Below are 26,690 nucleotides of genomic sequence, written 5' to 3' on the forward strand. Positions count from 1 at the left end.
TGTTTCACGTAGTCTTGCCTCTTTGTGGGGCTGTCGTCACGCTAAATGTGGCCAAAAGGCTGGTCAGTGTACACGGGTTTTATAAAGTCGACCTTTAGAAAGGGCCCAGTCCCACCAGGGTGATAAATGAGCAGTGGTGGGTGATTTTGCTTTCATTATTCTGATCAGGCAAACAGTGAGGACTTCTGGGAACGTGAACTTTACCTTCCATTAAAGCATGCTGTGTGCCGTCAGCCTCTTTTATCACCCCCAATTCAACTCAAGTCTTTGAGCTTTCTTGGCATGACAGTTATTATCTAGCAGGAGCTGGAATGAAGTCTGGTAAAGACAACACATACACGCACGCGAATCTGCGTTTTTAATTACATTTTAATCATTTTAAATGTTGATATCATAAACATAGTGATGTTTTTATTTTAGATATATCTATGTTGCAGTAAATAAATAACACACTAGGTAAGAAGATTGCTATCAAAGCAAATCTAGAAACCCATAATCTATAATGACTTGGCCTCTGCAGACAACAGACAATATTTTGAAGCTTTTATTGAAACCATCTGAACCAAGACTTTCTGTTTGGTATATATGTATACATTAGAAACAAGCTAGTAAAATTTTAGATTTTAAGAATGCATTGTGGCAAATGAAGCTCTTCATTTACACTCCATACGGAGCATGAAACCAAAGCCTGCAGAACCTTGATTATTCAGTGGTACTCAGACTGCAAGCAGACAGCAAACAGAAGCTAGGAAGCGTTCAGTTTCAAAATCTTGTCACGTCTATCTTATCCATATTGTCTGTACACAACAGTACAGTGGTTAGCACTTTTGATTCACTACTGTATCTGCAGAGTTTGCACATGCTCCCTGTGCCTGCAGGAATATTACAGGTTAATCCTGTGATAGACTGGTGATCTGAACAGGGTGTACGGTGAATTTCACCTTATGACAGCTGGGATATCCCCATCCCTTCCACCCCCATCCCCACAGTTTTCCTGTTTGTGGCCCAGAGTTGTATATCTCTGCTTGGCAGTCAATAGGTAACACATGGCCACCTAGACATTTTGCATGACTCACTGATATTGAAAATGCAAGGATCTCTCCCTGTACAAATTGAGACTAATTCAATATGAAAGGTAAATCTTCAATCCCCTTATGTTTTTTGCAATCACTTTCTTCCTCAATTGTCCCCCCCCCCCCCCCCTCCCCCCCTCCCACACACACACACACACACACTTACTGCTGCTGGTTGGCCACATCACCGCAGCTATAAATTTCCCCTCACAGAACAATGCAGCTACTCTCTAAAGCTGTACTTGCCTGCCAGGCAGTTGTGGGAAATTAATAGTTATAACAAAGTTACACTAAGTAATTCCTAACAATACTTGTAGAAATTCCTAGAAAACTAGACTCAAATTCCCAACATCTAAAAGGTACAAAATTCATTCACAAAAATTATATTCCTAAATAAATGGCAACAGGTTTTTATTCTGTGAATTAATCACCAGCTGAAGTTGTGGAACAGACCATTGAACTCAGGAAAGCTGGTACACAGCCAAAGTAGTAGCAGACAGATAGAAGAGCCAGAGCCAAACCCTTCTGGTATTTGTCTGGTGTTGTGTGTTTCTCTCATTCTGCCTTCTTCACTGCATTTTAACTGTGTTACAATATAACTCTTTCCTCCCTGCAGAGAATGGGACAGGGAGGTGGTGTCAGCCACAGCCAAGAGAAAGCCAAAGCTGCTGAGAGCACTGGCCCGCTGCTTCTTTTGGCCTTTCGCCTGCTTTGGTGTCCTCCTCTACCTTGGGGTGAGTATTTCAGTCTGTCCTGCAGGAAGCACATCCAGCATCTCTAACTGGGAATTGTGATGCTCAGTCCCGCTTGCAGATTCAAACCCATCATTATTATAACTTGATCATGTTGGTTTTATCTTGTAGATAAAGCAGATTCAAATTTTGATTTTTTTTTAAACACTTACTGCAGAAAGCAAATAAAGTCCTGGTCACATGATCTCTGGCTTCTAAAAGAATATTTGAAAGCACGGATTGGGAAGAGAGCTGAGCGTAAAAGCGAAGCTCTCAATTTACCAGTTGATCTATGTCCCTACCCTCACCTATGGCCACGAGCTGTGGGTAGTGACCGAAAGAACAAGATCGCGGATACAAGCGGCGGAAGTGAGCTTCCTCCGAAGGGTGGCTGGCCTCTCCCTTAGAGATAGGGTGAGAAGTTTGGCCATCTGGGAGGGGCTCAGAGTAGAGCTGCTGCTCCTCCATATCGAAAGGAGCCAGTCGAGGTGGTTTGGGCATCTGACAAGGATGCCTCCTGGGCGCCTCCTGAGTGAGGTGTTCCGGGCATGTCCCACCGGGAGGAGGCTCCGGGGCAGACCCAGGACATGCTGGAGAGATTATATCTCTCGGCTGGCTCTTGGTGTTCCCCCGGATAAGCTAGAGGAAGTGGCTGGGGAGAGGGAGGTTTGGGCTTCTCTGCTTAGGCTGCTGCCCCCGCGACCCCGGATAAAGCGGAAGAAGATGGATGGATGGATTGGGATGTAAAACCTTCACCTGTCTTTCTGAGTTTTTAAATATGATAAAGGCTGGAGATTAGAAGGTGTTATTAACCTGTCTTTTTAGCAAATGTACCCATTAACATGAACAAAATTAATTCTTTAAACTTTGACTTCAAAATTTCATGTTCAAATGCAAAAATAATTATTGTTACACTGTTCTACAGCTCAGTCGATAATCATTATGGTAGGACAAGGAGGGGGCAGCTACATTAGTTATGAAAGACATCAGATTATAATTAAGTAGATGGAAAAAGAACCCCTAGTGCTCATTTGATTTTTGACTTCAGTTAACTCTTTCCTGATAATTTTGTGGTCTTAATCACTAGTTTCAAGTGCTATTGAGTACCATATGAAATTCAGTTATAGCCGCATGTAGAGTCACACAGGGCGATAAAGCAAGAACTAACCTTGCCATATGAGCACACATTGCACATTGGTCACATCCACCCATTGATTGTGCTTTCAAAACACCAATATGGTGATGACTATAACGCTCAGCTAGAGTCTTTAAGTCAGGACATAAATAACCATTTCTCTATATGACCAAGTAGAGTTGTGTGTGAGAATGCAACCCAGTTAGACTGAACATTAAACAGTCTTTATCCATCCTGTTTAATTACACCCATGTTAAAATAGCAGGTAAATGTTCTTTAATGTAATTATTGTGTTACACCTACTGCATACTCGACCTGGCTCGACTGCATGCCTAGCAGTAATTATGTAGCAGTTCGTTAATGCTGTACCGGCGTGTGTGTGGTACCTGTTAACTATGGTGTCCTGCTGGCACACCCCAATAAAGCTATTGTGCAATGACGCACAAACATCACAAGCATGTCACACCATGGTGTCACAAACCAGCTCACTGTCCCAGGCTTATGGGAAGCTCCAGACAGCAGCCATTGTGTAAGTTAGTGCAGTTGTTGCTGGTTGTCAAGATGGCAAGAATGCCTGGTGGATTTTGAGGAGACACTAGGTAAACAGAGAGGCTCCGAAAACACATTGAAGTGGAAGCCAGCATAGTTTTCTGGTCGTTTAAGGCTATTAGATTTTTTGGCAGAAAAATGTTTATCTGGATATGCTTGGAATCTTGGCTAATGATCCTGGCTGATTCCAGATCCAGACGTGAATTTGCTATTATGTAACCGTATTTTCTTTCTTTTTTAAGGTGACATTTTCTTTTAGTTTTAGTGTTTGTTTGTTTGTTTGTTTGTTTGTTTTTACTTTATGTCATGTTCGCAACGTTAAAAATTATTGGAATAATCACTTGCCTAAAATACCCATATTTGAAATAGCAGTTGATACTGAAACTGATCAATTTTTCTTTGTACTTGCATTTATTTATTCCCACATTCATACCAGAATAACAAAGAAGTCCTCATTATTAAAATGTACTTAGGAGTATATTGCTCATAAACTTACCATGCCTGTAACAGGGGTGATAAAATATACTTAACAATCTTCCAAGGGGACGAGGAAAGCTGATTCTCTAGTGATGAACTAACTACAACTACAAAACCATTGGTTATTCATTTTCATCATTTACTGTCCTCTCCAGCAGCTTTAGCAAGAATCATGATCTGAATGCACTATCGTGCCAAATACATTTGCTTTGCCACGAGGAGGTGTTATTGTTTTCTCTTTATTGTCCCATGGTTTTTGTGCAGGAGGCTTCCAAGACAGTGCAACCTCAGATTTCAGGTCGCATCATTGCTTCCTTTGACCCGTTCCATGCTCCAGAGAGAAGTCAGGGACTCTACCTGTCCCTGGGCCTTTGCCTCCTCTTCACTGCCCGCTTCCTTCTGTTGCAGCCTGCCATCTTTGGCCTGCATCACCTTGGCATGCAGATCCGCATCGCACTTTTTAGCCTTATTTACAAGAAGGTAAGGGAAGAACATTATCTATGATTAGAAACTATTTTCCAACCTTTATAAACTTTTTAACTATTTCTAAACCGTATTTTTAACCTTGAACAATGATATTAAGATTTCAAAAATTTCAATGCATTTTTCATTTGCAACAAAACTAGAGTAAAACGTATAGTGTTTGTTCCTGAAGTGTTGTGTAGTGCAAGTGTAAATCCTTGCAGCCAGTAGCACTGAGCTGCTGATAACACCTGAATTGAATACTTGTTACTTTTAGTCACTGCTGTAACAATCTGCTATCAGAACAAAGCAACCCATCCGATAAGGCCTTTGCATTTCTTAGATTTTATGTTTTCCTAGTAATATTTTGAAGACCTGCTTCCACCTTGTTTGTCATGTATGACTGAGCTTTCCCAGAGAGGCACTTACTTGGCTGTCCACAGTTTGCTGTGAGGGGCATGTCAGCCGGGTGTCAAAGCATGGCCGTGTGTCACAGACTTCCACTTTTTACTCGCTTTCTCTTTTTGTGTTCCAGCTGACCTCTGACCTTTGACATTTTCAGACCCTGAAGCTGTCCAGCAGAGTCTTGGATAAGATCAGCACTGGTCAGCTTGTTAGTTTGATGTCTGCAAATCTCAACAAGCTGGATGAGGTGAGAAACCTTGGACCTTTTTTTCAAGGGCAAAAGCTGATTGTTTGTCAGAATCAGCCAGAATTTGTACTTTGTTTCGAAATTCTATTATTATCATTATTATTGACTTTCTTATGAAATAATACACAGGGCTTTAGCTTGGAAAACAACAATATAAAAAAACCCACACATTTCAGAAAAATTTCAGATTCCCATACCAGATCAGCTGGGTCACGGGTTTACAACAACTGCCTGCCTGATGCTGATAGCAAATAGGTTGCTAGTGGAAACTGTGCTACTGTTGGCTGAAGACAAAGGAGGAGGAATTAATGAAGCTGTGTTAGGAGACAGTGAAAGAGAAGGAAAGGTAGAAGTGTGGAGGTGAGAGTAGGGACTCTAAACATGCACTGTAACTGGAAGGTATGCAGGAGACCAGGTGGAAGGGAAGCAAAGGCAGGAGGAATGGAGGTGGATTCAAAATGTTCTGCTATGGTGTAGATAAGATGTGAAATGGATCTTGAAGGAAGAACTCCTGCGAAGATTGTGCCGCAGTGGTTAGCATTGTTGCCTCACAGCAAGAAGGTCCTGAGGGAACAAGTGAACATGTACTTCAAGGACGAGGGTAGGGTAACAAATAGGTGGACTATATTCGATGTAGAAGGTGTAATCCAAAAAAGAAAGCGGACTGAAAGGTGATGGTAGTCTGTAGAACAGGGGTGTCCAACTCCAGTCCTCGAGAGCTACTGTCCTGCAGCTTTTACATGCAACCCTACTCCAACACAGCTGAATCAAATGATTGGATTACCTCTTCAACATGGTATCAAGTTTGGCAAAGGCCTGATAACAAGCCATCCATTTGATTCAGGTGTGTCGGAACAAGGATGCATCTAAAAGCTGCAGGACAGTAGCTATTGAGGACTGGAGTTGGACACCCCTGCTGTACAATGACTTTGGAAATTGAAAAGAGAGAGGCACCGGCAAGAATTACATGGTGAAATGAAGAAAGAAGAAAGTGAAGAACTGAAATGTAGAAAGAAGTGTACAGCTGTAGTGCTGGGAGAAACTGCCAAAAGGCTGTTTGGTGTCTAGAATAAGAAAGTGCAGGAAATTATTCAAAGGAAGATACTAGCAAAGAAAAAAGTGGGATAGTTAGGGAGATGAAGAAAGTAGTCAGGAGTACTGGGGGGCTTGGCAAACAGCAAAAAGTGAAAGATGGGAGTGATCGACAGTGATTGAGCTGGAAAGGATGTGCAGCAGGATAGAATGATTAAGAATAGAAATATAAATGTACTAACAAGTGAAGAGAGTGTGCTGAGTAGATGGAAGGAGCACTGTGAGAAGCTGATGAATAAAGAAAATGAGAGAGAAAGACAGATGGAGGACAGTTAGTGTATCAGGAAGTGCAGATGATTAGTGAGGGTGAAATGTAAAACTGTAAAGACATGAGTGAAAAGGTTCAGATGACATGCCTGTGGAGGTGGTCTCCATTAGAGAGGGCATTGGACTGTTTAACACAATCTTGGAATGGGGTGTACTGGTACTGAAGAACAAGGGATATGTGTTGAGCTGTAACAACTATAGAGAGATAAGGCTGATAAGACATATTATGAAGATAAGAGAAAGAGTTGTTAAAGATAGATTACAGGGATGTTTGCTTTGAGAGTCTTGATGATTGGAGAAAGAGTTGCACCGTGTCTTTGTAGATTTAGAGAAAGCATATGGTAGGGTGCCAAAAAAAGGAGGGGCTGTGGTCCTGCATGAGGAAGACCAGAGAGGCAGAAAGGTTTGTGAAGTTGGTGCTAAAATTGTGATAGTGATGAGATGTGCGGTAGGAGTTACAGATAGGTTCAAAGTGGACGTAGGATTATATTTGTAACCATGCCGGATCCCTTTCTTGCTTCAGAGGTGATGACGAGATGACAGATGAAGTCACAACTGAGTGTCTATGGATTATGATGTTTGCAGTTGACATTGTTATCTGTAGTGAGAGTAGGGAACAGGTGGAAAAGAGCCTGGAGAGGTGGAGGTATGCTCTAGAGAGAAGAGGAATGGAATTCAGTTGAAGCAAGACAGAATACATGTGTGTGAATGACAAGAAGACAGGTGAAACTGTGAAGCTGTAAGGAGCAGAGGTAGCGAAGGTATATGAGTTTAAATACCTGGGGTCAGCCATCTAAAACAGTGAACATTGCACAAGAGAGATGAAGAAGAGGGTGCATGGAGGGTGGAGTAGATGGAGATGAGTGTCAAGGGTGATGTGTGATACCAGGATAGCAGCAAGAGTGAAAGGTAAGGTTTACAAGATGGTAGTGAGACCTGCTATGATGTATGGTTTGGAGAGGATAGCACTAACAAAACGAAACAAAATAACAGGAGGCAGAACTGGATTATCACTGGGAGAGACCAGGATGACCAGGTAACAGGTAAGTTATTATATCAGAGGGACAGCTCAGGTTAAGCATGTTGGAGACAAAGTTAGTGTTAGGCAGGGTTGAGATTTTTTGGACATGTGCAGATGAGGGATGGTGGATATATTGGACAAAGAATGCTCATAATGGAGCAGCCCGGCTGGTGAAAAGGAGGAATACCTTAGAGAAGATTCATGGATGTAGTGAAGGAGAACATGCAGAGGGTTGGTGTGACAGAAGAGCGATAGGGTGAGATGGAGGCAGGAGGCAGATGATCTGCTGTGGTGTTCTCTGAAGGGAGGACCTGAAAGAAGAAGATAGTGTTTTAATTAGAACATCCTCACACAAATAAAAAAAAATGTGCTAGAAACCAGTGGGGCATGAAAATTTTAAGTTAATACAACTCTGTTGAAAAGTGAATGAAATGTGAGATTATTCATAGAAATAATACAGTAGTTTTCCATTCAGAAGAAGATGGGAGGAGTTGTCTCTGCCAGGATAAGGGGAACAAGAATTCACATCGTCACTGACTTCAGTGAATGTGTTTTATTAGGCAACACTAACTGTGTTATCCATACAGAGGACAAAAGAACAGTGCATTACTATATACAATGTAGTGTTAGTACATAAGCAAGTATTACCTGCGCATCAGTGTTGGAAACTCGTGATTATGTATGCATGTTTGTCTTGGCTCTCACTGAGGTGTTGAATGTGGAAACACTATGCAACCTGCGTTGGAACAATTATCACCTGGCTCGAATGTGGCTTGTGTAAAGGTGGTACAGTGGTACCTTGTGTAGTAGTTCTTACATGAGTGTGGAATAACAAGATGAAAGTTGCAGCTGAGTGGATGAAAGGGACCCAAGTAAAGTGAGAGCTGAGATTAATAGATTAGATGGATTCAATGTTTTTAGGACTTACCTTACATGTGAGAATCCGGTCCCATCAGAATGATCGGACATCAGGTGGTCTTGAACCTACCAGTTCCCTGTGTGATTTTGGATTGCACTGATGCGTGAATTACACCGCCAGTATTCCAGTGCCTTCATTTGTGTTGCCTCCTGCACACAGTATCTAGGAAGCTCCTTCACCAAAACCACTCTGAGTATTTCCAATATGAAAGTGTCTGAAGTTGGCAAAGTCACTTATGAAAATTGACTAGTTATTACATATCCGCAGTGTTTATTGAGAACTGTGTATTCACTCCTTCAGTCAGCTTGGATTCAATTCAGTCATAAATTATTAACATTTTAATAATGTGCAATAAAGTCTTTCCAGGGAACCATCTAAAAGAATATATATCACAATGTAATATTGATTGTGCATGTGTACTGATTGAACTTTTATTTATGTAATTTTCATTGGACCTCTTTCTCAAATACTATTTCATAACATTAAGCGATATGCTTTATTGTCCCGTAGTGTGGTCAACTTTCCTCTTTGTACAAAAACACTGTTTCTGTTTTTGCTAGCTTTCTGTTATTATGTTGATCCTAGTTATAGCCCTCAGTTAACCTGTCAGATACCATTTTTTTAAAGCAATGATTGTTTGGTAAACACACACACACACGCGCGCGCACTGATCAATTGTAAAATAGCCCTTTTGTATCGTCACATTGTCATCTTACATGTACACTAATTTAATTTCTGTGTACTTTGTGTGTACAGAGTTTGGGTCTGGCACATTTTATATGGATCACCCCTCTGCAGTGTATATTGTGTGTGGGTCTGGTCTGGGAGCTGATTGAAGTGAACGGCTTCTGTGGCCTTGCAGCACTGACTCTGATGGGCATCGTCCAGGCCTGGCTCTCCACCAAGATGGCACCTCATCGGTAGTAAAGCACAACCAGACACACTTTTAGTATTGGACATCTACCCTATTACATATCAATATACACTTGTATTTGTGTCTTCTGTCTTGCTATGTGTGTTTTTCTCTCTAAATATTAAAAATATTAGTTTCACTTTGTAGCAGTAGAGCTGTGTGCCACAAAAGCAGGCATGCTAGCTTTCTTGAACAAGTCACAGTTCAGTTTATGGTAAATGGACTGGTTCTTATACAGTGCTTTTCTACTCTGAGTACTCAAAGCACTTTACATAACTTGCCTCATTCACATTAGCATTTGTTCTACCTAAGTGCTATCTGTCTAACATTAGCACACATGTATACCCTGATGGCTGCATCAGAGAGCAGCGTGGGGTTGGTATCTTGCCCAAGCCGAGGATCAGACTAGCATCCCTTCGATTAATAGATGACCTGCTCTACCTCCTGAACTACAGCCACTCTACTCTCCAGATATTTTATCTCTGGTAGTTTGTAACAAGTACTGCAGTAATATTAATCAGTGGGCAACACAGTGGTGCTGTGGGTAGCATTGTTGCCTGACAGCTTAAGGGAAGAAGGTCCTGGAGTAAAATCTGGCATTTCCGCCCCACGTCTGTGTGGGTTCTCTCCCATGTAGTGGGGCTTCCTCCTACAGTCCAAGTTATACCCCGCCTCTCGCTCCAGCCACCCTGAATTTAGTAAGTGGAACAAATTGGATAGATGGAATCTTAATCACCTCCCACTTTAAAGAGTCTCATCCTACAAATGAACTTCAACTCCATCAACTTGGACAGTAGCTGGTAACTGTAGTCTGTGTTATGTTCCACAGACTTGGTAAGCTCAAAATAGCAATGCATGAATCAGTTCTTCACTTGCTGAATGTTCTGGTTTGAGTGGCTCTCCAGCTCGCTTTGGTTCTCAGAACAAGAACTACCCTCACTAGTTGTGGTCCAAGACAGTGGAGTTGGATATTCTCTTAAAGCCATAATGTAGCCTGCCTAGGGAGACTGCCAGTAGGGAAAATGAGGGAAATGAGAATTGAGTAGCTGTTTATAGCTGGTTAGCAGTGAATAAAACTTTTATACTCTCAGTAGTTTTCCAAATGTGAACACTAACACTGTCCAGAAACAACAAAAATGGCACAGGTCCATATATAAACAGAAACTTGAGAATGTTCATGCATGCATAGGTGGATCCTCTGATGCTCCTTGCTATAAAATTGTGTTGGTGTTCTGGTAAAACTTTCTCCTTTGAACAGGGCGAACAGAGCGCCTATGACTAGCCGCCGCCTAGCTCTCACCACAGAGATTATAGAGAACATTCACTCTGTGAAGGCGTACGGCTGGGAGGAAGTGATGGAAAATATCATCAAGAACATCAGGCAGTAAGACACCACCACATATAAAACACATCCTGTCACACACAGAGAATGACTCTCACTACAGCTTTTTTATTATTGAGAAAACAAGGTTAAATTGTGCCATTTGAAGCTAACTGTAACACTTTGTCAGGTTTTTTTTTTACCATAATGAAATTTGCTAAAGTAATTCGAGCATCCTACTGTTAGTAATCTAATGTGTTAGTTAGGTTAGAACATATATTTTTGTGTATAGTTCACTTTTTTGATGAAAAACCCTTTGTTCTTTCTTCCATTTTCACTTTCCTCCGCAGGGATGAGATGACACTGACGAGAAAGATTGGATCTCTCCGTTACTTCTACAGCGCGTCATACTTCTTCTCTGCCATCTTTGTTATCCTCTCAGCGATTATACCATATGCACTCAGTAAAGGCATCATCCTGCGTCGAATTTTCACCACAGCCTCCTACTTCATGGTGTTAAGAATGACACTGACCCGCCAGTTTCCAGGTTCCCTCCAGATGTGGTACGACACAATGACACTACTCCACAAGATTGAGGTAGGTTGAGAGATGTGGTGAGATAGATGCTTGTCATCCAAATGCTTTTAATGATCCTAGACATGTTATAACTTTGCTAACAATCATCAGCATAATGAATCCAGAATTTTGTCTTTATAAGCCTATAACAGAAAAACTCTGTATAAGTTAAATGCATTTTATAATTTAAATGTATTTTTTTCTCTTCAGGATTTCCTGATGAAGGAAGAATACAGTGGACTGGAGTATAACCTCACCACCTCAGAACTGGAGTTGGTCAATGTGTCCGCATCCTGGGATGAGGTTTGTTTACGTCCATTTGTTGAGCCTAAAAGAAAGTGAATGCTTCTGCTGCTTACTGCAAAGGCAGAATCAACACACTTGTCTGTTGTGAGACATTTAACCATAAAATGATCACATAATACACATAATCAGGAGTATCTGGATTATGGCATCATTGTCATCATGTTATATAAATAAATTGTGTATTCAGAATCAGAATCAGAATCAGAATGGGGTTTATTGCCAGATGTTGAGGTTTACAACATTAGGAAATTGCTGCGGTGCTTCAGTGCAAACAATAAGAATTAAAGTGCTATGTAGAAAGAAAGATATGTGCATGAGATATACATGAGATATATACATGAGAATAAGACTTATGAGTGCTACGTAGAAAGATATATACATGAGTGCAGGTGGTGATCGGTGCCAAACATGAAATGATGCAGTGACACAGCGTAGACAGTATTATGACATGCGCTCACCTGCCATTTCACCATTACTGTTTACAGAGTTGGATTCCCCTTCAAAACATCGTTACTTCTATATGCCATAGATTCAACAAAGTTCTTAAAACATTCCTCTGAGATTTTGGTCCATGATAGCATCACACAGTTGTTGCAGATTTATTGGTTGCACATCCATGATTTGATCACAGCTCTGTTGCACTGAGGTCTGGTGACTGTGGAGGGTATTTGAGTTGAGTGAAGCCATGTTAAACTTCTGTTCAACAAACCAGTTATTCTTTACCCTTGAAAAGAAGGTGGAATAAAAGAAGATCAAAAATAAAATGGGCAAAAACCAGTTTTCTGTTTGCCAAATTGTCCTGTTAACGACAATAGCTCCAAGTACTAAAATATATGTCCATATGGGTTTGTCAGTTTATATCATTCTGGGGAAATTTTGGCCTACCCTCTTTTACAATATTGCCACAGTTCATTGAGATTTTGGACTCGGACTGAGGTCTGGACTTTGGGTCATTGCGCCACCTTGAGTTTCAGCTATTCTTTTGTAGATTTGCTGCTATGCTTGGAACCATTGTGCTGTTGCATGGCCCAGTTTTCGCAGAGCTTTACCTGGACTGGTCTACTGTTCTGACATTTGACTCTGCAACACTTCGGTATACAGAAGAGTTCACAGTCAACTCAATGACTGCAAGGGGCTCCGGTCTCATGGCTGCAAACCAAACCCAAATCAACCCTCCCCCCCTTTCCCCTGTGCTAACACTTTCTGTGAATGTTTGTGCTGATATACTGTTTTTGGTTTTCTCCACGCATTGCGCAAAACATTATGGCCAAATATCTCCACTTTGGTCCTGTATGTTCTAAGGACTTTGTTTCAATCTCATGGTTTGTTCAACACAACAAAGCAGTGCTGTCGTGTTCTTCTCAGACATAAAAGGCTTTCTCCTTGAGCCATCCCACAAAAGGAATATACAGTCATTTTCTAATTGCAAGGGTAATGCATTGAGTTTAATTAGGGAGCAAAGCAGCTGGTTACAGTAAAGAAGAAGAATTCCTTTTTAACAGAGATCTTTGGCAGAAACTGGCTCTGGGAGGCTGGTTGAGCTGAATGTATAAGTAAGATGATAAGTATAAAGAAGTTTTGGACAGAAACATCAAAGATCTGTTTTTTAGTTGGCTTAGAAATAAAATGTAATTGATATGTTTAACTCATATGGTACAGGTGTCCTTTTTGTGATGTACTGCTCTGTGTGTGTGTGTGTGTGTGTGTGTGTGTGTGTGTGTGTGTGTGTGTGTGTGTGTGTGTGTGTGTGTGTGTGTGTGTGTGTGTGTGTGTTTAGAAGGAGGTGGGTAAATCCAAATATATCATTATCTGAGTCAAATGTCAACAGTCACTACTAGTCCCAAACATCATCAGTCAAGCTGTAATACATTGACTCTTATCTGTGTGTTAATACAAGATCGGGACAATCGCATGTTTGAAGAAGTCAAATTTTGACAGCCCCTGCAGTAATTCCAGGTGTAATAGTTAATTCCTCACCATTGCTGGGAGACAGCAGTATAATCTTATCTATAAGCTCAGACAGTAAACTTAATCTAACAGGTGTGATTCATTGACCATGCAATACCGTGAGAAAAAGAACATCGAGCTGGGGGTTTTTCCCATGTCACTTTGCCTAATTAATTATCCAGGTGTTGTCACTATACTGGAAACTTTGCTGGAAACACAACTCTGAACTCTTGATGAGATCAAATCAGATTCTCCCCCGGCTTTCACCTCTTCCTGGAATGTGCCATTCGCAGTTGAATGGAATGGGTGTTGCCTTTCTTTACTGCTGGCAGGGTGCACATCACCTCATTAGAATGAGAATCACACAGACAAACCTATATAACCAGAGCGCAAACTGGCATTAGAGGTACGGTGACCCATAAAATGTCACAGAGGTCAATGATTAAGCCAGTCAGTCGAGCAGAGTTCCCCTCTTCTAGCAGTGAGAGGCGTCGCCCATTAATCCTTACAGACGTAGAGACAGATGAGGTGATATAAGGCCATTGTGAGACCCTGGGAGTCTTCTTCTGTCCTTGGAGAATCAAATTCCTCACAGTAATTCAATTCAATTCAATTCAATTCAATGTTATTTATAAAGCGCCAAATCAAAACAACAGTCGCCTCAAGGCGGTTTATATTGTAAGGCAGACCCTACAATAACACATACAGAGAAAAACCCAACAATCATATGACCCCCTATGAGCAAGAACTTTGGCGACAGTGGGAAGGAAAAACTCCCTTTTAACAGAAAGAAACCTCCGGCAGAACCAGGCTGAGGGAGGGGCGGAGCCATCTGCTCCGACCAGTTGGGGTGAGAGAAGGAAAACAGGATAGAAGACATGCTGTGGAAGAGAGACAGAGCTTAATAACAAGTGTGATTCAATGCAGAGATGTCTATTAACACATAGTGAGTGAAAAAGGTGACTGAAAAGGAAAAACTCAATGCATCATGGGAATCCCCCAGCAGCCTATGCCTACTGCAGCATAACTAAGGGAGGATTCAGGGTCACCTGATCCAGCCTAACTGTATGCTTTAGCAAAAAGGAAAGCTTCAAGCCTAATCTTAAAAGCAGTAGTTTATTCTAGTGTCACTGCCTGAGAGCACAGCATGATGGACACAGTCACTCAGCCTTGAAGCAAGCAGTTTTATCAACAAAATGAAAAACAGAAACATGCATGCCGTGTGCAGGTACACAGAGTCTTGTAAATGAAAGTGTCACATGATTCACTATAATACATTAAAAGGAGATGTTTGATTATGAAAGTCACCTTAAAGTGTAGAAAATGAACTCTTTTGTATTAAATTGTTTAAGAAATCTTAATATGCAGAAAGTAAATGATAAACAATCTTTTGCCACATACAGATATCATGTTTAGTAACTGCCTATGAACTCCTTTACAGCGTATTGGTGAGTTGTTTGAGAAGATCCAGCAGGAGAGCAAAGCAAATGGACACCTGAACGGTGACCCCGGGCTCTTCTTCACCAATCTCTATGTCACCCCTGTGCTCAGAAACATCAGCCTGCACCTCGACAAAGGCCAGATGCTCGCTGTGGCTGGATCCACTGGCTCAGGAAAGGTAGGATTTCAGTCAAATTAAATTCTGGTTAGGGAGTCACTGGAGTCTGACCGATATGTCTTTCTGCTTTTTGTCAATATATTGATGTTGGTAAATAATTTTAATTTAATGGACAATAAATGCAAATTAAAGAAGAGATGGAAGAAACACCCCTCAGCTGTATTAGATGTGTTCTTGTGCATAATCTATTTGTCCTTAAGCTACTGTGCAACTTGGCAACACACGTTTGAAACAATAGTAAATGAATAATGTAACAATAATGTAACAAATTGTATGAATAAGACAAGTTTATTTGCAACCTTCACTGTCATAATAGCTTAATATTGGCTCATAAATAATTACATGCAATAAATGCCAGTTTCCCTTGAGCAATGAAAGAAACATGATGACTCACTCCATATTCCTTGAGTTGAGAACACAGTTAGAGGAAGAAGAATAAAGTGTGACCATGCTCTCCTGTTTCCTTCAGAGTTCCCTGCTCATGATGATTCTGGGAGAACTGGTGCCAACAGAGGGTAAAATTAGACACAGTGGTCGCATTTCCTTCTCACCCCAGACTTCTTGGATTATGCCAGGGACGATTCGTGACAATATCCTGTTTGGCCTGACCTATGATGAATACCGCTACAATTCTGTTATTCAGGCCTGCCAGCTGGAAGAGGTACCTTTATTCCTTTCGTTCTCTTTCGCTGCCTTTTCTTTGTGTCTTTTGTTTTGCAAACATGGAATTGTATTTGTCTTGTTCAGTCATGGTGGCTGTAGCTGTTCATGCAGAATACAGATAACCTGGTACTTATTGCAAAAAACCACAAAGTACATGTGCAGTTCACGCATTGCTAGCAGTGCACTCGAGTGCCGGGTTTTCAGTTTTGTTGTGTTTTTTTAAAGCAGCAAGTTCATGGGTAGAGCCTGGCCAGTGCTCTGCTAATGGCTTATTTAGTTAGTTACAAATGCACAGCTGTGGCAGTACAAATTACCAATGCTACGTGTGCTACTGCTATCTTGGATAATTATATAATTAAATCAGAGTTGGTGGGGCTACTCTGGCTTTCTGAGTTGGAAATCCACCTTTAGAGGCCATTCCAGTAAAAAAATTCCAACTGGGATTTAAAAAAATTCTGACTAAATGGAATGCCCACATGTTTATGGTAATTTGGTAAACGTAGCTTTTTCCTCTGTGTTTTGACATGTGAAATATGTTTGTAGCCACTGAAAAGAAAAAAAATCTCCATTCTGGAAAACAAAGGTTTTGTCTTGGAGCACCTTTATCTCCTCTCTTAATGTCAGGCTGCGCATTGTGTTGTGGTTCTTTGTGTTCTGATTGGTTGGGATTTTTTGTAGTTAGGGTTATTTTGCCACCTGTTGTTTTGGCTCCTTTTTTCTTTTTTTGCAGTGTTTTTGTGTGCTTGTTTTCATGTGGGTGAGGATATTTTCAAAAACCTGCTCAAATGAATGTGGTTTTTTTTTTTTTCTTTTTTTAAATTACAGCAGAAAATTTCTGTTTTAAAAATATTTATTTGTTTGGAATTAGCATAAGGGAGAGTTTCATTGTTTAGGCCACTGCCCAGAGGTCATGGCCATGGCTGAGTGGAAATGTAGATGGACTGAGAAGTCAGCGGTTTCACTTTTACATTCAGTTGTCTCTTTGGCATAACACAAGCACGGGTCTGTCTGTGGATCAAGTGACAAACGTTTGCAAAGTGAGGATATTGTCATGATAGTCCTGTCGTGACTACACCTTCAGGCTTGAAAACTTTGGACTCTTGCACTAAAACCTCTGCGTCAAGCTGCAGATCCAGCTATTGCCACATGTTTGAAGTTCATAGTGCAATTACAAGCAAACAAGTGGCCATAATGGGACTTCCTAAAAATGGCAGTCACACTGGAAGCTGACCAGAGGTGCATACTATTCAGAGCTTTCTCGGAATATGGATGATAATAGTTGTTGGCATGTAGCAACAATTTGACAGTGTCTTGATATTTTGATACTTTTTAACCACTAAGATAGCTTCTTACTGGTAAATAAGAAGAACTGACCAGACTGCTGTTCTCAGAGGAGAAGAAGTAAACTGTCAATGAACTCAGGTGACAAGATGTCCCTCTTTATGTGGGACTGCACAGCATTTTTATTACTTGTCCCCCTTTTCCAAATCTTGAGACAATGTCCCTGATCTTTGGCTGATTCTGCTGAACATGCACATTTCTAAACTCTGGTTTTTACACAATGTATATCAAGTGAAGGCTTTTTAACCATAGTCAGGAGAAGATTATCTTGTCTAATGCCAAACCCATCAGGGAAAGTTACAAATTCCCAGAAATCACAAGCTTGTTTTGTCAAATGTGAAGGAGAGTACCATAAACACAAGTATAAAGAAAATAAGGCACTATAAAAGTAAAACTGAACTGAAAATGAAGTGGCAGTATATTCTGAGAAAATGGTTTGCTTGAGTAATTTGTCAGCTTCGCACAGGGAGGGAAGTGTGTGGTGTGAGGTGACATGTGTGGCGTCATTGGATTAAAATTGTTAGATATGGTGCCAATCTGCGCATACAGCCAAGCTAAACCCCCAAAACTCTTATTAGGAAGGAGATAAGCTAAGAAAAATACAAAAAGAGAATATGGGAGTATAAACAAACAATTGCACGAGACCAAGAACAAATTTCAGACGACTTTTTTCCTTATTGTATTGAATCATCAATATATAAAAATCAGCTTTCACCCGTGCATGCTACATGACACTCTGATAACAGTTTATTTTTAAATTAAAATTAAAATTATGTGTTTGTCCACATTTAGTATGTTGAAATCTGTTCACCCTACTGTAAACAGATCACAAGCTGAGTCACTGAAAGTATGGCAGCATTACTGGATTGAAAATGTGACTACATACTAAAAAAATCTGTTTTCAGCAGAGTGAAATCTTTGCCAGCTTTTTTTTTTTTTTTTTAAGTCTTTTCTTAGTCAGTGATCTGATTCTCTCTGCTAAGCTGCCTGTATGGAGCCACTGCAGGGCATCGCGATGGTTCAGGTTTCACCAGTCCACATTTACACCAATTATGTGTCCCACAAACACAAATACTTGCATACTTGCAAACTCTATGCTTGTCTCTAACTCTGACACATGTACTCTCTCATAAAGCCTCAGTGTTGAGTGACGGACCTCCAGCAGAATAATGTCTCCTCTGTTACTGTGGAAATCTCACATTATGTCACTGGGATGCAATACAAGCCTTTCAGCTCACAACAAGCTGGATGGACGAGCATTGGATCTGAGGCAGTGAGATTTAAAAAAACAAACAAAAAAACCCCACACACACACACAACTTAGAAGTGTCAGTTTTTGAACATACATTACTCAAAGCTTTGGTGTGATTTTACTTTCTGATTTGTTGAATATATCCATGGCATCAGCTGGAAGGAACACCAGGTAGTAGAACACACAAAAATAACTTCCATCAAATTTCATTTTTCTGAAAGTTGTCTCAATGCAATGCCAGAAGTTAATAAAATAAGACCCTGATATACTACTATACTATACTATACCTATACTACTCCATATGGAAACATTAACTGTCTTGGACCAGTGCAGAAGCAGCAGGACAGATCTGACCCTGAACAATAATTAAATGCGCAAAGGCTGATGCTCCAGACACTGAAAACTGATTCCTTCTTTCACTGAAAAAGTCATTTCAAGCTGTGCTAAACTGATCAGTAAGACTTTTAGCGTGACACATTAGCCTTGGCTAAAGCAATGTGCAAAATATAAACTACATAAAATAAAAAACTACAACTTTTACTGAAATCAGTCGAGAAGCTCATGCCGTGTGTGGGACCATCATATTTATTGACTGTGAAGTCACATCTCGTGGCTGATACACGATAGAAAAACTCTGCCTTTATTTTGTATTTGAGGAGATGTGTCAAATGTTTGAGTTCTTCCCACTGTAAAGCCATTTTAGCTACAAGAGTTTTTTGATAGTCAAAGGTGAGGCTTTTTTCTCTTTCTAATTGTTGTTTTTTTTTGTTCTGTTTTGTTATTGTTGTTACTATTTAACTGCTTTATTTTACAAAGCTGTTAAACAATTTGTTAACTTGGTCCTTTATACACTCCTATCCAGACAGAGGAAGCTATTTAAAAGGTAGGAAGTTTGAATGATGATAAACTTGTGCTGTCACTTCATTCCTGTTGCTGTAACTGTTTCATAATCACTGGCTGCCATATGTCTACGTGACAGTGTTCATGTGCCATCTATGCTTTGTGCTTTTGTTTAGTTAGATTTTTGAAAATGCCCATGAGAGCATATAGACAGGATAACTTTGAAAATGAGCTATAATCACTTTGAGGACTGCATTTGTTCTTTTTTGTTTATTCTTGGACATGTTTCATTATGTTGCCCATTCATTCAGTGAGCAGGCATGAGGCCATCACTGCTCCATGAAATCAATGAGCTTCTTTATGAAGAAGATCGTCCCTTCATTTTCTGCCCTCTTTACAACAAGGGTGTCAAACAGTTTAACTGAGTGGATGGCATCAATGGCCAGACAGAAACATTTTTTTTCACAGGCTTTCATTTCTTGTAACACTTTTGTAACAGCCTGTGACTAATGAGCAAGTGACAAGTAATGCGAGTATGGGTATTTTTACTAATGCCAAAAATAATACAGGTAAATAATACATCGTTCCATTAGGCTCTTGTATATAGCCTGTGTAGTAGGCCTAAAATTTACAACCGAAACTTTGGGTAGGACATTTGAATAAAAAGTTAAAATTGATTTTCTAGTTTTCCAAAATCACAACACAGATGATGTTCTTTGAACACAGAGATCACCTTGCAAAGAGATGCTTGGTAAAGAAGTTCTGAGTCTTCCACCTTTTGAAATTGCCTGCTGTGCCGTTCTGTGTTGGTTAGCTTGTAAGCTCGCAGGTGTGTGCAGTGACTGTGCACTTGTCTCTTTGGTTTGGTGGTGTTGCAGTGCAGACCACAGCTGCATCTAGGAGGCCAAAATTTGTTGAGAACCTAAACTAATAAAAGGACTGGATTCAAATTTAAGAAGGGCTGAATTTGGTCCACAGATCTTGAGTTAAGAGTAAAGATAACAGTACATAAAAATGAAAAATCCAGAGGATAAAAACAAGGAAGTTGAGGTATTTATGTGCCAGTCTAATGTGTTATACCCACTCTTTCCCTGTTTTCCTCTCCAGGACTTCGCTTTGCTCCCTGAGAAAGACAAGACGTATCTTATCGATGGAGGGGGGACCCTCAGTGGTGGTCAAAGAGCTCGTCTCTGCCTTGCTAGGTAGTTTCTGTCACACCTGAGCATCTGTCAGCAGGCCTCATTCACTCTTGTTTGTCTGTCAGCACAGACTACCTTTGCTCATTAGTTAGGATTTTGGTTCTTTTTTTGTATCAACTTGTGTGTTTCTTCTGTAAATTCTACATCATCACTGTAGCACTTCCATAGCAACAGGTTACATAAAAGAAATATCATAAAACATTAACGACATTAAAATAACCCTCTAGCTACAGTATATGTGTCCAGCAAAAAGAATAAATATCAGTGTACTTAATCAGAAGCTGCTCAGGATCACAGATCACTCATGTGTGTGTTGCTGTCTGCTTTTTATGGTTTCTGTGGCTTTTACAGCCCGAGCCTTATTGCTCTTTTAAATCTCTGTGGATGAGCCAGAAACTCTCATGTTCCCCTGCATTATTTATTGGTTTAGTGTGCTAACGTTAATTTGCAGCCACTCCTTGACTTTTTTAACTTCTGCTATCAACATAGCTATTCACCGTGACTGATATATTCCAGCTTCTCTTCTTTGCCTTTCTGCATCTTATACTTTCTCTAATTTTGTTTGTTTGCTTTTTTGTTTTTTTAAAGCAAATTGGAACATTTTCTTTACCTTCCTTGTTATCTGTGACCTAATATGTGTGTTTCTCTCTCAGGGCTGTGTATAAAGATGCAGACCTCTACCTCCTGGATGCGCCTTTCACCCACCTGGACATCGCTACAGAAAAAGAGATCTTTGAAAAGTGCGTGTGATAACAGAGTCTTTCATGTAGAGGAGGTTGGGGTGATTAGGCTAAAAATTGACCTCAAAGTCAAGGTTAACGCTTGGTGTCTCTGAAAATGCTCTTTTCTGTTGGGAGTCATAACTGCTTTATCACAATGTAACCTTCTCAGGAAATGTGTTTCTTTCTTTTTTCTTTTTATAGAGTAAAGCTTTTATGCTTGGATGGTCTTTGGTTAGCTTCCATTTTGGAAAAGCAGACAAAAGTTGCTTGTAAACTTTTAGAGTTGTGAAATGTATTTATATACACACTCTTATAATGTGTGTATATATAAATACACATTCATATAAATATCCATATCACTAGCTCGATATTTATAGTTTCTGGTAATTATAATTTCTATTCTGCATTTGTTAGAAAGAAATAAGCCCTTCTTTGTCAGACTTTTTTTTAAAGTGCGCATTTTTATCCACACACAGCTGCATCTGTAAACTTATGGCCTCCAAGACTCGTGTCGTAGTAACCAGCAAGTTGGAGCATCTCAAACGTGCAGACAAAATCCTTCTGCTGCACAATGGAGATTGTTACTTCTATGGCACCTTCTCAGAGCTGCAGGCCAAGCGTCCAGACTTCAGCTCCCTGCTTCTTGGTCTTGAGGCTTATGACAACGTCAATGCTGAGCGGCGTGGATCCATTCTCACAGAAACTCTTCGCAGGGTTTCAGTTGATGAAACCGCTGGTTTCCGTGGCCCAGAGCAAATTCGTCAGTCCTTCCGACATGCACCAGCTCAAAGCCATCCTCTAGGTGATGGCTACCCTGAAAAACGCAAGCAGTCACTCATCCTTAATCCTCTGGCAGCTGCCCGCAAGTTCTCCTTCATTGGGAATTCTCAACAAACCGGAAACACAACAGTGGAAGACAGGTCTGATGAACTCCCAGAGAGAAGATTCTCTGTAGTGCCTGAAGATGAACAAATAGAGGAGGCACTTCCGAGGAGTAACCTGTACCATGATGAGTTTCAGCACCTTAGCGGGCAGCGGCGCCAGTCTGTCTTGGAGTTCATCACCAGTGCTCGGGGCCAAGAGCGCAGAGAGCAGATGCAGTCATCTTTCAGGAAAAAGCTCTCCATCACACCGCAGTACAGCCTTGCATCAGACCTGGACATTTACTCCCGCCGCCTGTCCAAGGACAGTGTTTATGACATTAGTGAAGATGTGGATGAAGAAGACATGGAGGTTAGGCTTTTTAACATATTATCCTGTTATGTCTCTGAAAATGATTATGTAAAAATATTTTCACAAACTGTACTATGTACCAAAATCAAGAAATGATTGTTAAGTGAGTCACATGGTTAAAACCCATCTATCCTGTTTCTTGACAGCAATGTTTTGCAGATGAACGTGACAAAAATGTCTTTGAAACTACCTCATGGAACACTTACCTACGCTACGTAAACACCAACAGGAACTTAGTCTACGTCCTCATTTTCATCTTCATTGTCTCTGTCATTGAGGTAAAAATCAAAGATTTGGGGTTTTTGTGTTATTGTGTGAATTTAATTAACGGCATTTTGTTTTCTTTTCACAAATAGGTTGCTGGCTCTGTCCTCGGTATTTTTCTTATTACTGAGTAAGTCTCATGTTTCATCTTGCCTTAAACAGAAAATGATTATGATTCTTCTCTTTGTCTTTGGATAGTCAGCTAGTGTGCTGTGAGCTTTCTGATCATGTTAACTGTAAATACTATTTAAATAGTATTTACAGACCTTACTGTAAATCACTGGTTTTCCACTGGCTCCCAATCTATAGCCAGGTGGACAAAATAATTTGTTGTAAATCATAAAATTGAGTACTATGGTTAAAAGTACATTTACACAAATGGGGCCCATGTACACGGTAAACGGACTGATTCTTATATAGTGCTTTTCTACTCTCCTGAGGCACTTAACATCCCACATTCACACAAGGACTCTTTTCTATGCTGTTTTTTAAGTTACTAACTAACATTCACACATATTCATGCTTTGATGGCTGCATCAGAGAGAACCTGGGGCTAGTAGTCTTACCTAAGGATATTTGGCATGCAGACAGGCAGGGTTTGAACCACCAGCCTTCCGGTCAGAAGATGACCTGCTCTACCAGCTGTGCTACAGCCACCCGACGTATGGTGACAAAACAAGCAGATTGTGTCATTTATTCCTTCCAGCATCATCAAATAGGAACTTCGAATGAATTTATCAGAGATGTCCGAGGCTTATAAGGGTGGTCCTTGGACGATTTCCTTCGCTGTGCACATTCACATGCTAACGAGTAGGGGACACATGCATGGCTGTTGCGCTGTAGTGTGTTGGCTTGAAGAAATAAAAAACTAGCACATAGACATCCACATGGATCAGAAGTTCACCCTCTGATCAAATCCATGTCAAATGGCTCTAAGTGAACTTGTGTTTAGGTCTTAAATTTCTTTTCACTTTTCTTATTTTTCACTGGCGGCTGATTTTAAATGTGACAGTAGGTTTAAATGTACTTATTTTTTGTGTTTATTTGTTTATTTAATTGTCTATTTGTTACATGTTAATTACTAGACAAAGACAAAGCCGTCCATCTTTAGGTTACAGTGAGGGACGATGAATTAGCTCTGTTCATGTAAATCGAGTTGAAAAAAAAAGTACTATAAGTGTAATTTTCTCTATCATGAGCTGATTTAACTGCTGCTTTATTTAATCGTGTAAATGAGAGTAACCAAAAGTGAGCAATAAACATATCTGTTTATTAACATCAGTAATTTACATTTAGAGGTCACAGTTATGCAGAAATCACTAAAAGGTAATTTTGTGATCTATTCTATAATGAAAAATTGCTCCATGTAACATTTATTATACATTCCTCACATCCAACAGTGAGGTCTGGAGGGACGCCGCCAATCCTTCATCGCCCAACTATATTGATGAGCAGCACCCCAATGCATCGTCGCCGCCTGGCCATCTCGGTGTTATTATGACACCCACCAGTGCTTATTACATCATCTACATCTTTGTAGCCCATGCGGACAGTATTCTGGCCCTGGGATTCTTCAGGGGTCTCCCTTTAGTGCATACATTACTGACTGTGTCCAAAAGACTGCATGAACAGATGCTTAGCTCTGTGCTGCGAGCCCCCATGTCTGTGCTCAACACGATAAAAACAGGTGCTTTGCTTTTTTACTTTCTGAGTAAAACAGATTTTTACTGGTTAATGGCCTAGATGATGTCACTAAATAAATGAATGATGGTAGAGAATCCCTGTAGAACAAAATCTGATTATCAATGCTGATTATTAATATCTTCCTTTACTACAACACCTTCATACTTTCGCTGTCCTCTTTCAGCCAGGATCGTGAACAGGTTCACCAAGGACATGGCCATCATAGATGACATGCTGCCATTGGTGCTTTTTGACCTCATACAGGTATTTATCCAATACTGTGGATGATGATGCAGAGTTTTTGAAACTGCAAAAAGTGACTGAAAACTACTGCGACAAATATTCCCTCTTTCTTCATTGTAAATTGATTAATGGGGTGCAATTGTAAGCAGAATAAACAAATAAATGACAATTCAATTTCAAAATTCAATTTCCTCAATTTATCCTTTAACTTTTTGAATCTTGCCCTGGAGAAATTGGACAATGTTTTTTATTCCTCTGTAAAAGTTTTACAACCATATTATAATAAAAAAGAAAGAAATGATTAAAAACAAAATTAAAACATGCAGTGAAAATAAGAACAGGGAAACTGAAAACATCTTTTTTTTAAAGCCAGAAATACCAAATAATAATAAGTCTGCTCATATCTGTTATTAACATATTTTCCCAACACCAGGTGTCATTAATCGTCGCCGGTGCCATCTTCACTGTGTCCATCATAGAGCCATACATCTTCATCGCTGCTCTCCCATTGGCTTTTATCTATGTTTTCCTCAGGAAGTACTTTCTACGAACTGGACAGCAACTTAAAGTCCTGGAGGCTGAAGGTGAGCATTGGAGAGTTGTTGGCCGTTAGAGATGACAGTGGTTTTAGGTTTTAGTGACTCCAGCAGTAAATGTAAAATGTAGAAAGGGGGGGGGAAATGAAATTTGCTGTAGTTTAATAATATGTTTACATATCTTTCGAGATAAATTGTCTAAATAACCTATGTAAGAAAAGAGGCTAGAAAAAATGAGGAAAAAAACGTTGCTTCTTCGTAAAGCATAATGGTATTATTTAAATAGTTCTTACTGCTTTGTATGTGATGTATTATTAGGCATATGTCTGGGTGCTGTTCTTTAGCTCTGGCTCTTGCAGACTTTAATCCTGAAGATGAGTTTTTATTTTCTTTTTGAGGGGAGGGAAAATGGGCTCAGAAAAGAGTAGAGAAATGAAAGTGAGTAGTGACATATATCAGTAAAAGTGAGAACATAATAGGAAAACCAATACTGAGAACAGAGGAAGAGGGATGCTTCCTCTGAGAAGGAACCACAGTCAGTGGGCAAAGCTGGCAGATGGCTTAGGGGCCAAAAGTCACTGAAACATGAAAACATGAGAGAGGAAGGGTTGAGTCAGAGGACAGGGTGTCTCAGAAAGAGAGGAACAGTTTTCTTCCAGTATTGAGACTTGGATAACATTCATATTTGGTTGTTTTCCTTTGAGCTCCTCAAGACATCAGAAAAGATTTTTGGCTTTTGGCTTTAAAAATCAAGCCTACCTGCTGAATAATGAAAGTATTTATATTAGTGAAGATTTTCAAAGCAGTGTAATTTTAATCATTTATAATCATTACAGTCTCGTGGGGCTTACAGAGGTCAACTCTACAGGAGTCTGTCTTTATTTACTACACTTTCTCTCAAAGTCAGATGCTTGTAATAAATGTAACAGAGAAATCTGTTTGTTGTCTTCATATTACAGTACAGTACATTTTCATCATGTACTGTGTTGCTAGTGGCGGCTGTAGATTTTGGCTTCAGTGTAATGCACACATGAACAGTAGATATTGTGTCATCAACAACCTCATTAAGTGCACTTAAGTGTAATAGAAATGTAATGGGTTTAAAACATTTACAATTAGTATCTAATATAGAGACTTACAATACAACACGATACATATAAATTCATTTTAGTTTAGTGGTCATAAGTTGAAGAACTGCACTGTTGCTAAAGGCCGACAGAGCAGAAGAAAGGAGGTTTGTACAGTCAGAGGATGAGGAAGCTGCTGACGATGTTGCCGCTCTGTTTTTTCGGCCTCTCTGCTGTGCCCTCGATTCTGTCACTGAATATGTGTTTCAGTGATGACGCTGAGATGTTTCCGGAGCTGCTGAGAGCTCACTGGGGTCAGAGAAATGAGCTGAGCTGGGATTTCCTCTAAGCCCATCCTGGTGTTTTACACTGGATTCACGGGGACAAATTACAGTGGAAATTATGCTCTGTTTATATTAGTCAGACATGGCCATTGAAGTTTAATCTTGAAGAAATTATTGTGACCATAAAGACATAAGATGTGCAAATAAAGTGACTTCAACTTTACAGAAGGGGTTGCTGCTAAAGTATAACTTTTCCAGGTTGATTCTTGTTTAATGAATTTATATGTATTGTAGTTTTCTAGTT

General features: G+C 40.1%; 1 protein-coding gene across 1 annotated transcript in view; it reads left to right on the forward strand.

Moving 5' to 3' along the window:
- Nucleotides 1-26,690, forward strand: part of cftr (CF transmembrane conductance regulator) — a 40,784-nt gene that overhangs the window by 2,300 nt on the left and 11,794 nt on the right. Inside the window, exons 3-19 of the mRNA XM_040026545.1 lie at nt 1,690-1,807; nt 4,230-4,445; nt 4,990-5,079; nt 9,135-9,298; nt 10,550-10,675; nt 10,963-11,209; nt 11,399-11,491; nt 14,883-15,059; nt 15,529-15,720; nt 20,263-20,357; nt 21,008-21,094; nt 21,553-22,309; nt 22,456-22,587; nt 22,666-22,703; nt 23,974-24,260; nt 24,441-24,520; nt 24,933-25,083. Of these exons, the coding sequence (XP_039882479.1) occupies nt 1,690-1,807; nt 4,230-4,445; nt 4,990-5,079; nt 9,135-9,298; nt 10,550-10,675; nt 10,963-11,209; nt 11,399-11,491; nt 14,883-15,059; nt 15,529-15,720; nt 20,263-20,357; nt 21,008-21,094; nt 21,553-22,309; nt 22,456-22,587; nt 22,666-22,703; nt 23,974-24,260; nt 24,441-24,520; nt 24,933-25,083 (3,050 nt within the window). The remainder of the gene's footprint in view (nt 1-1,689; nt 1,808-4,229; nt 4,446-4,989; nt 5,080-9,134; nt 9,299-10,549; nt 10,676-10,962; nt 11,210-11,398; nt 11,492-14,882; nt 15,060-15,528; nt 15,721-20,262; nt 20,358-21,007; nt 21,095-21,552; nt 22,310-22,455; nt 22,588-22,665; nt 22,704-23,973; nt 24,261-24,440; nt 24,521-24,932; nt 25,084-26,690) is intronic.

This window comes from Simochromis diagramma, unplaced genomic scaffold (assembly GCF_900408965.1).
Source record: "Simochromis diagramma unplaced genomic scaffold, fSimDia1.1 OVJJ01000293.1, whole genome shotgun sequence".
Lineage (NCBI taxonomy): Eukaryota > Metazoa > Chordata > Actinopteri > Cichliformes > Cichlidae > Simochromis > Simochromis diagramma.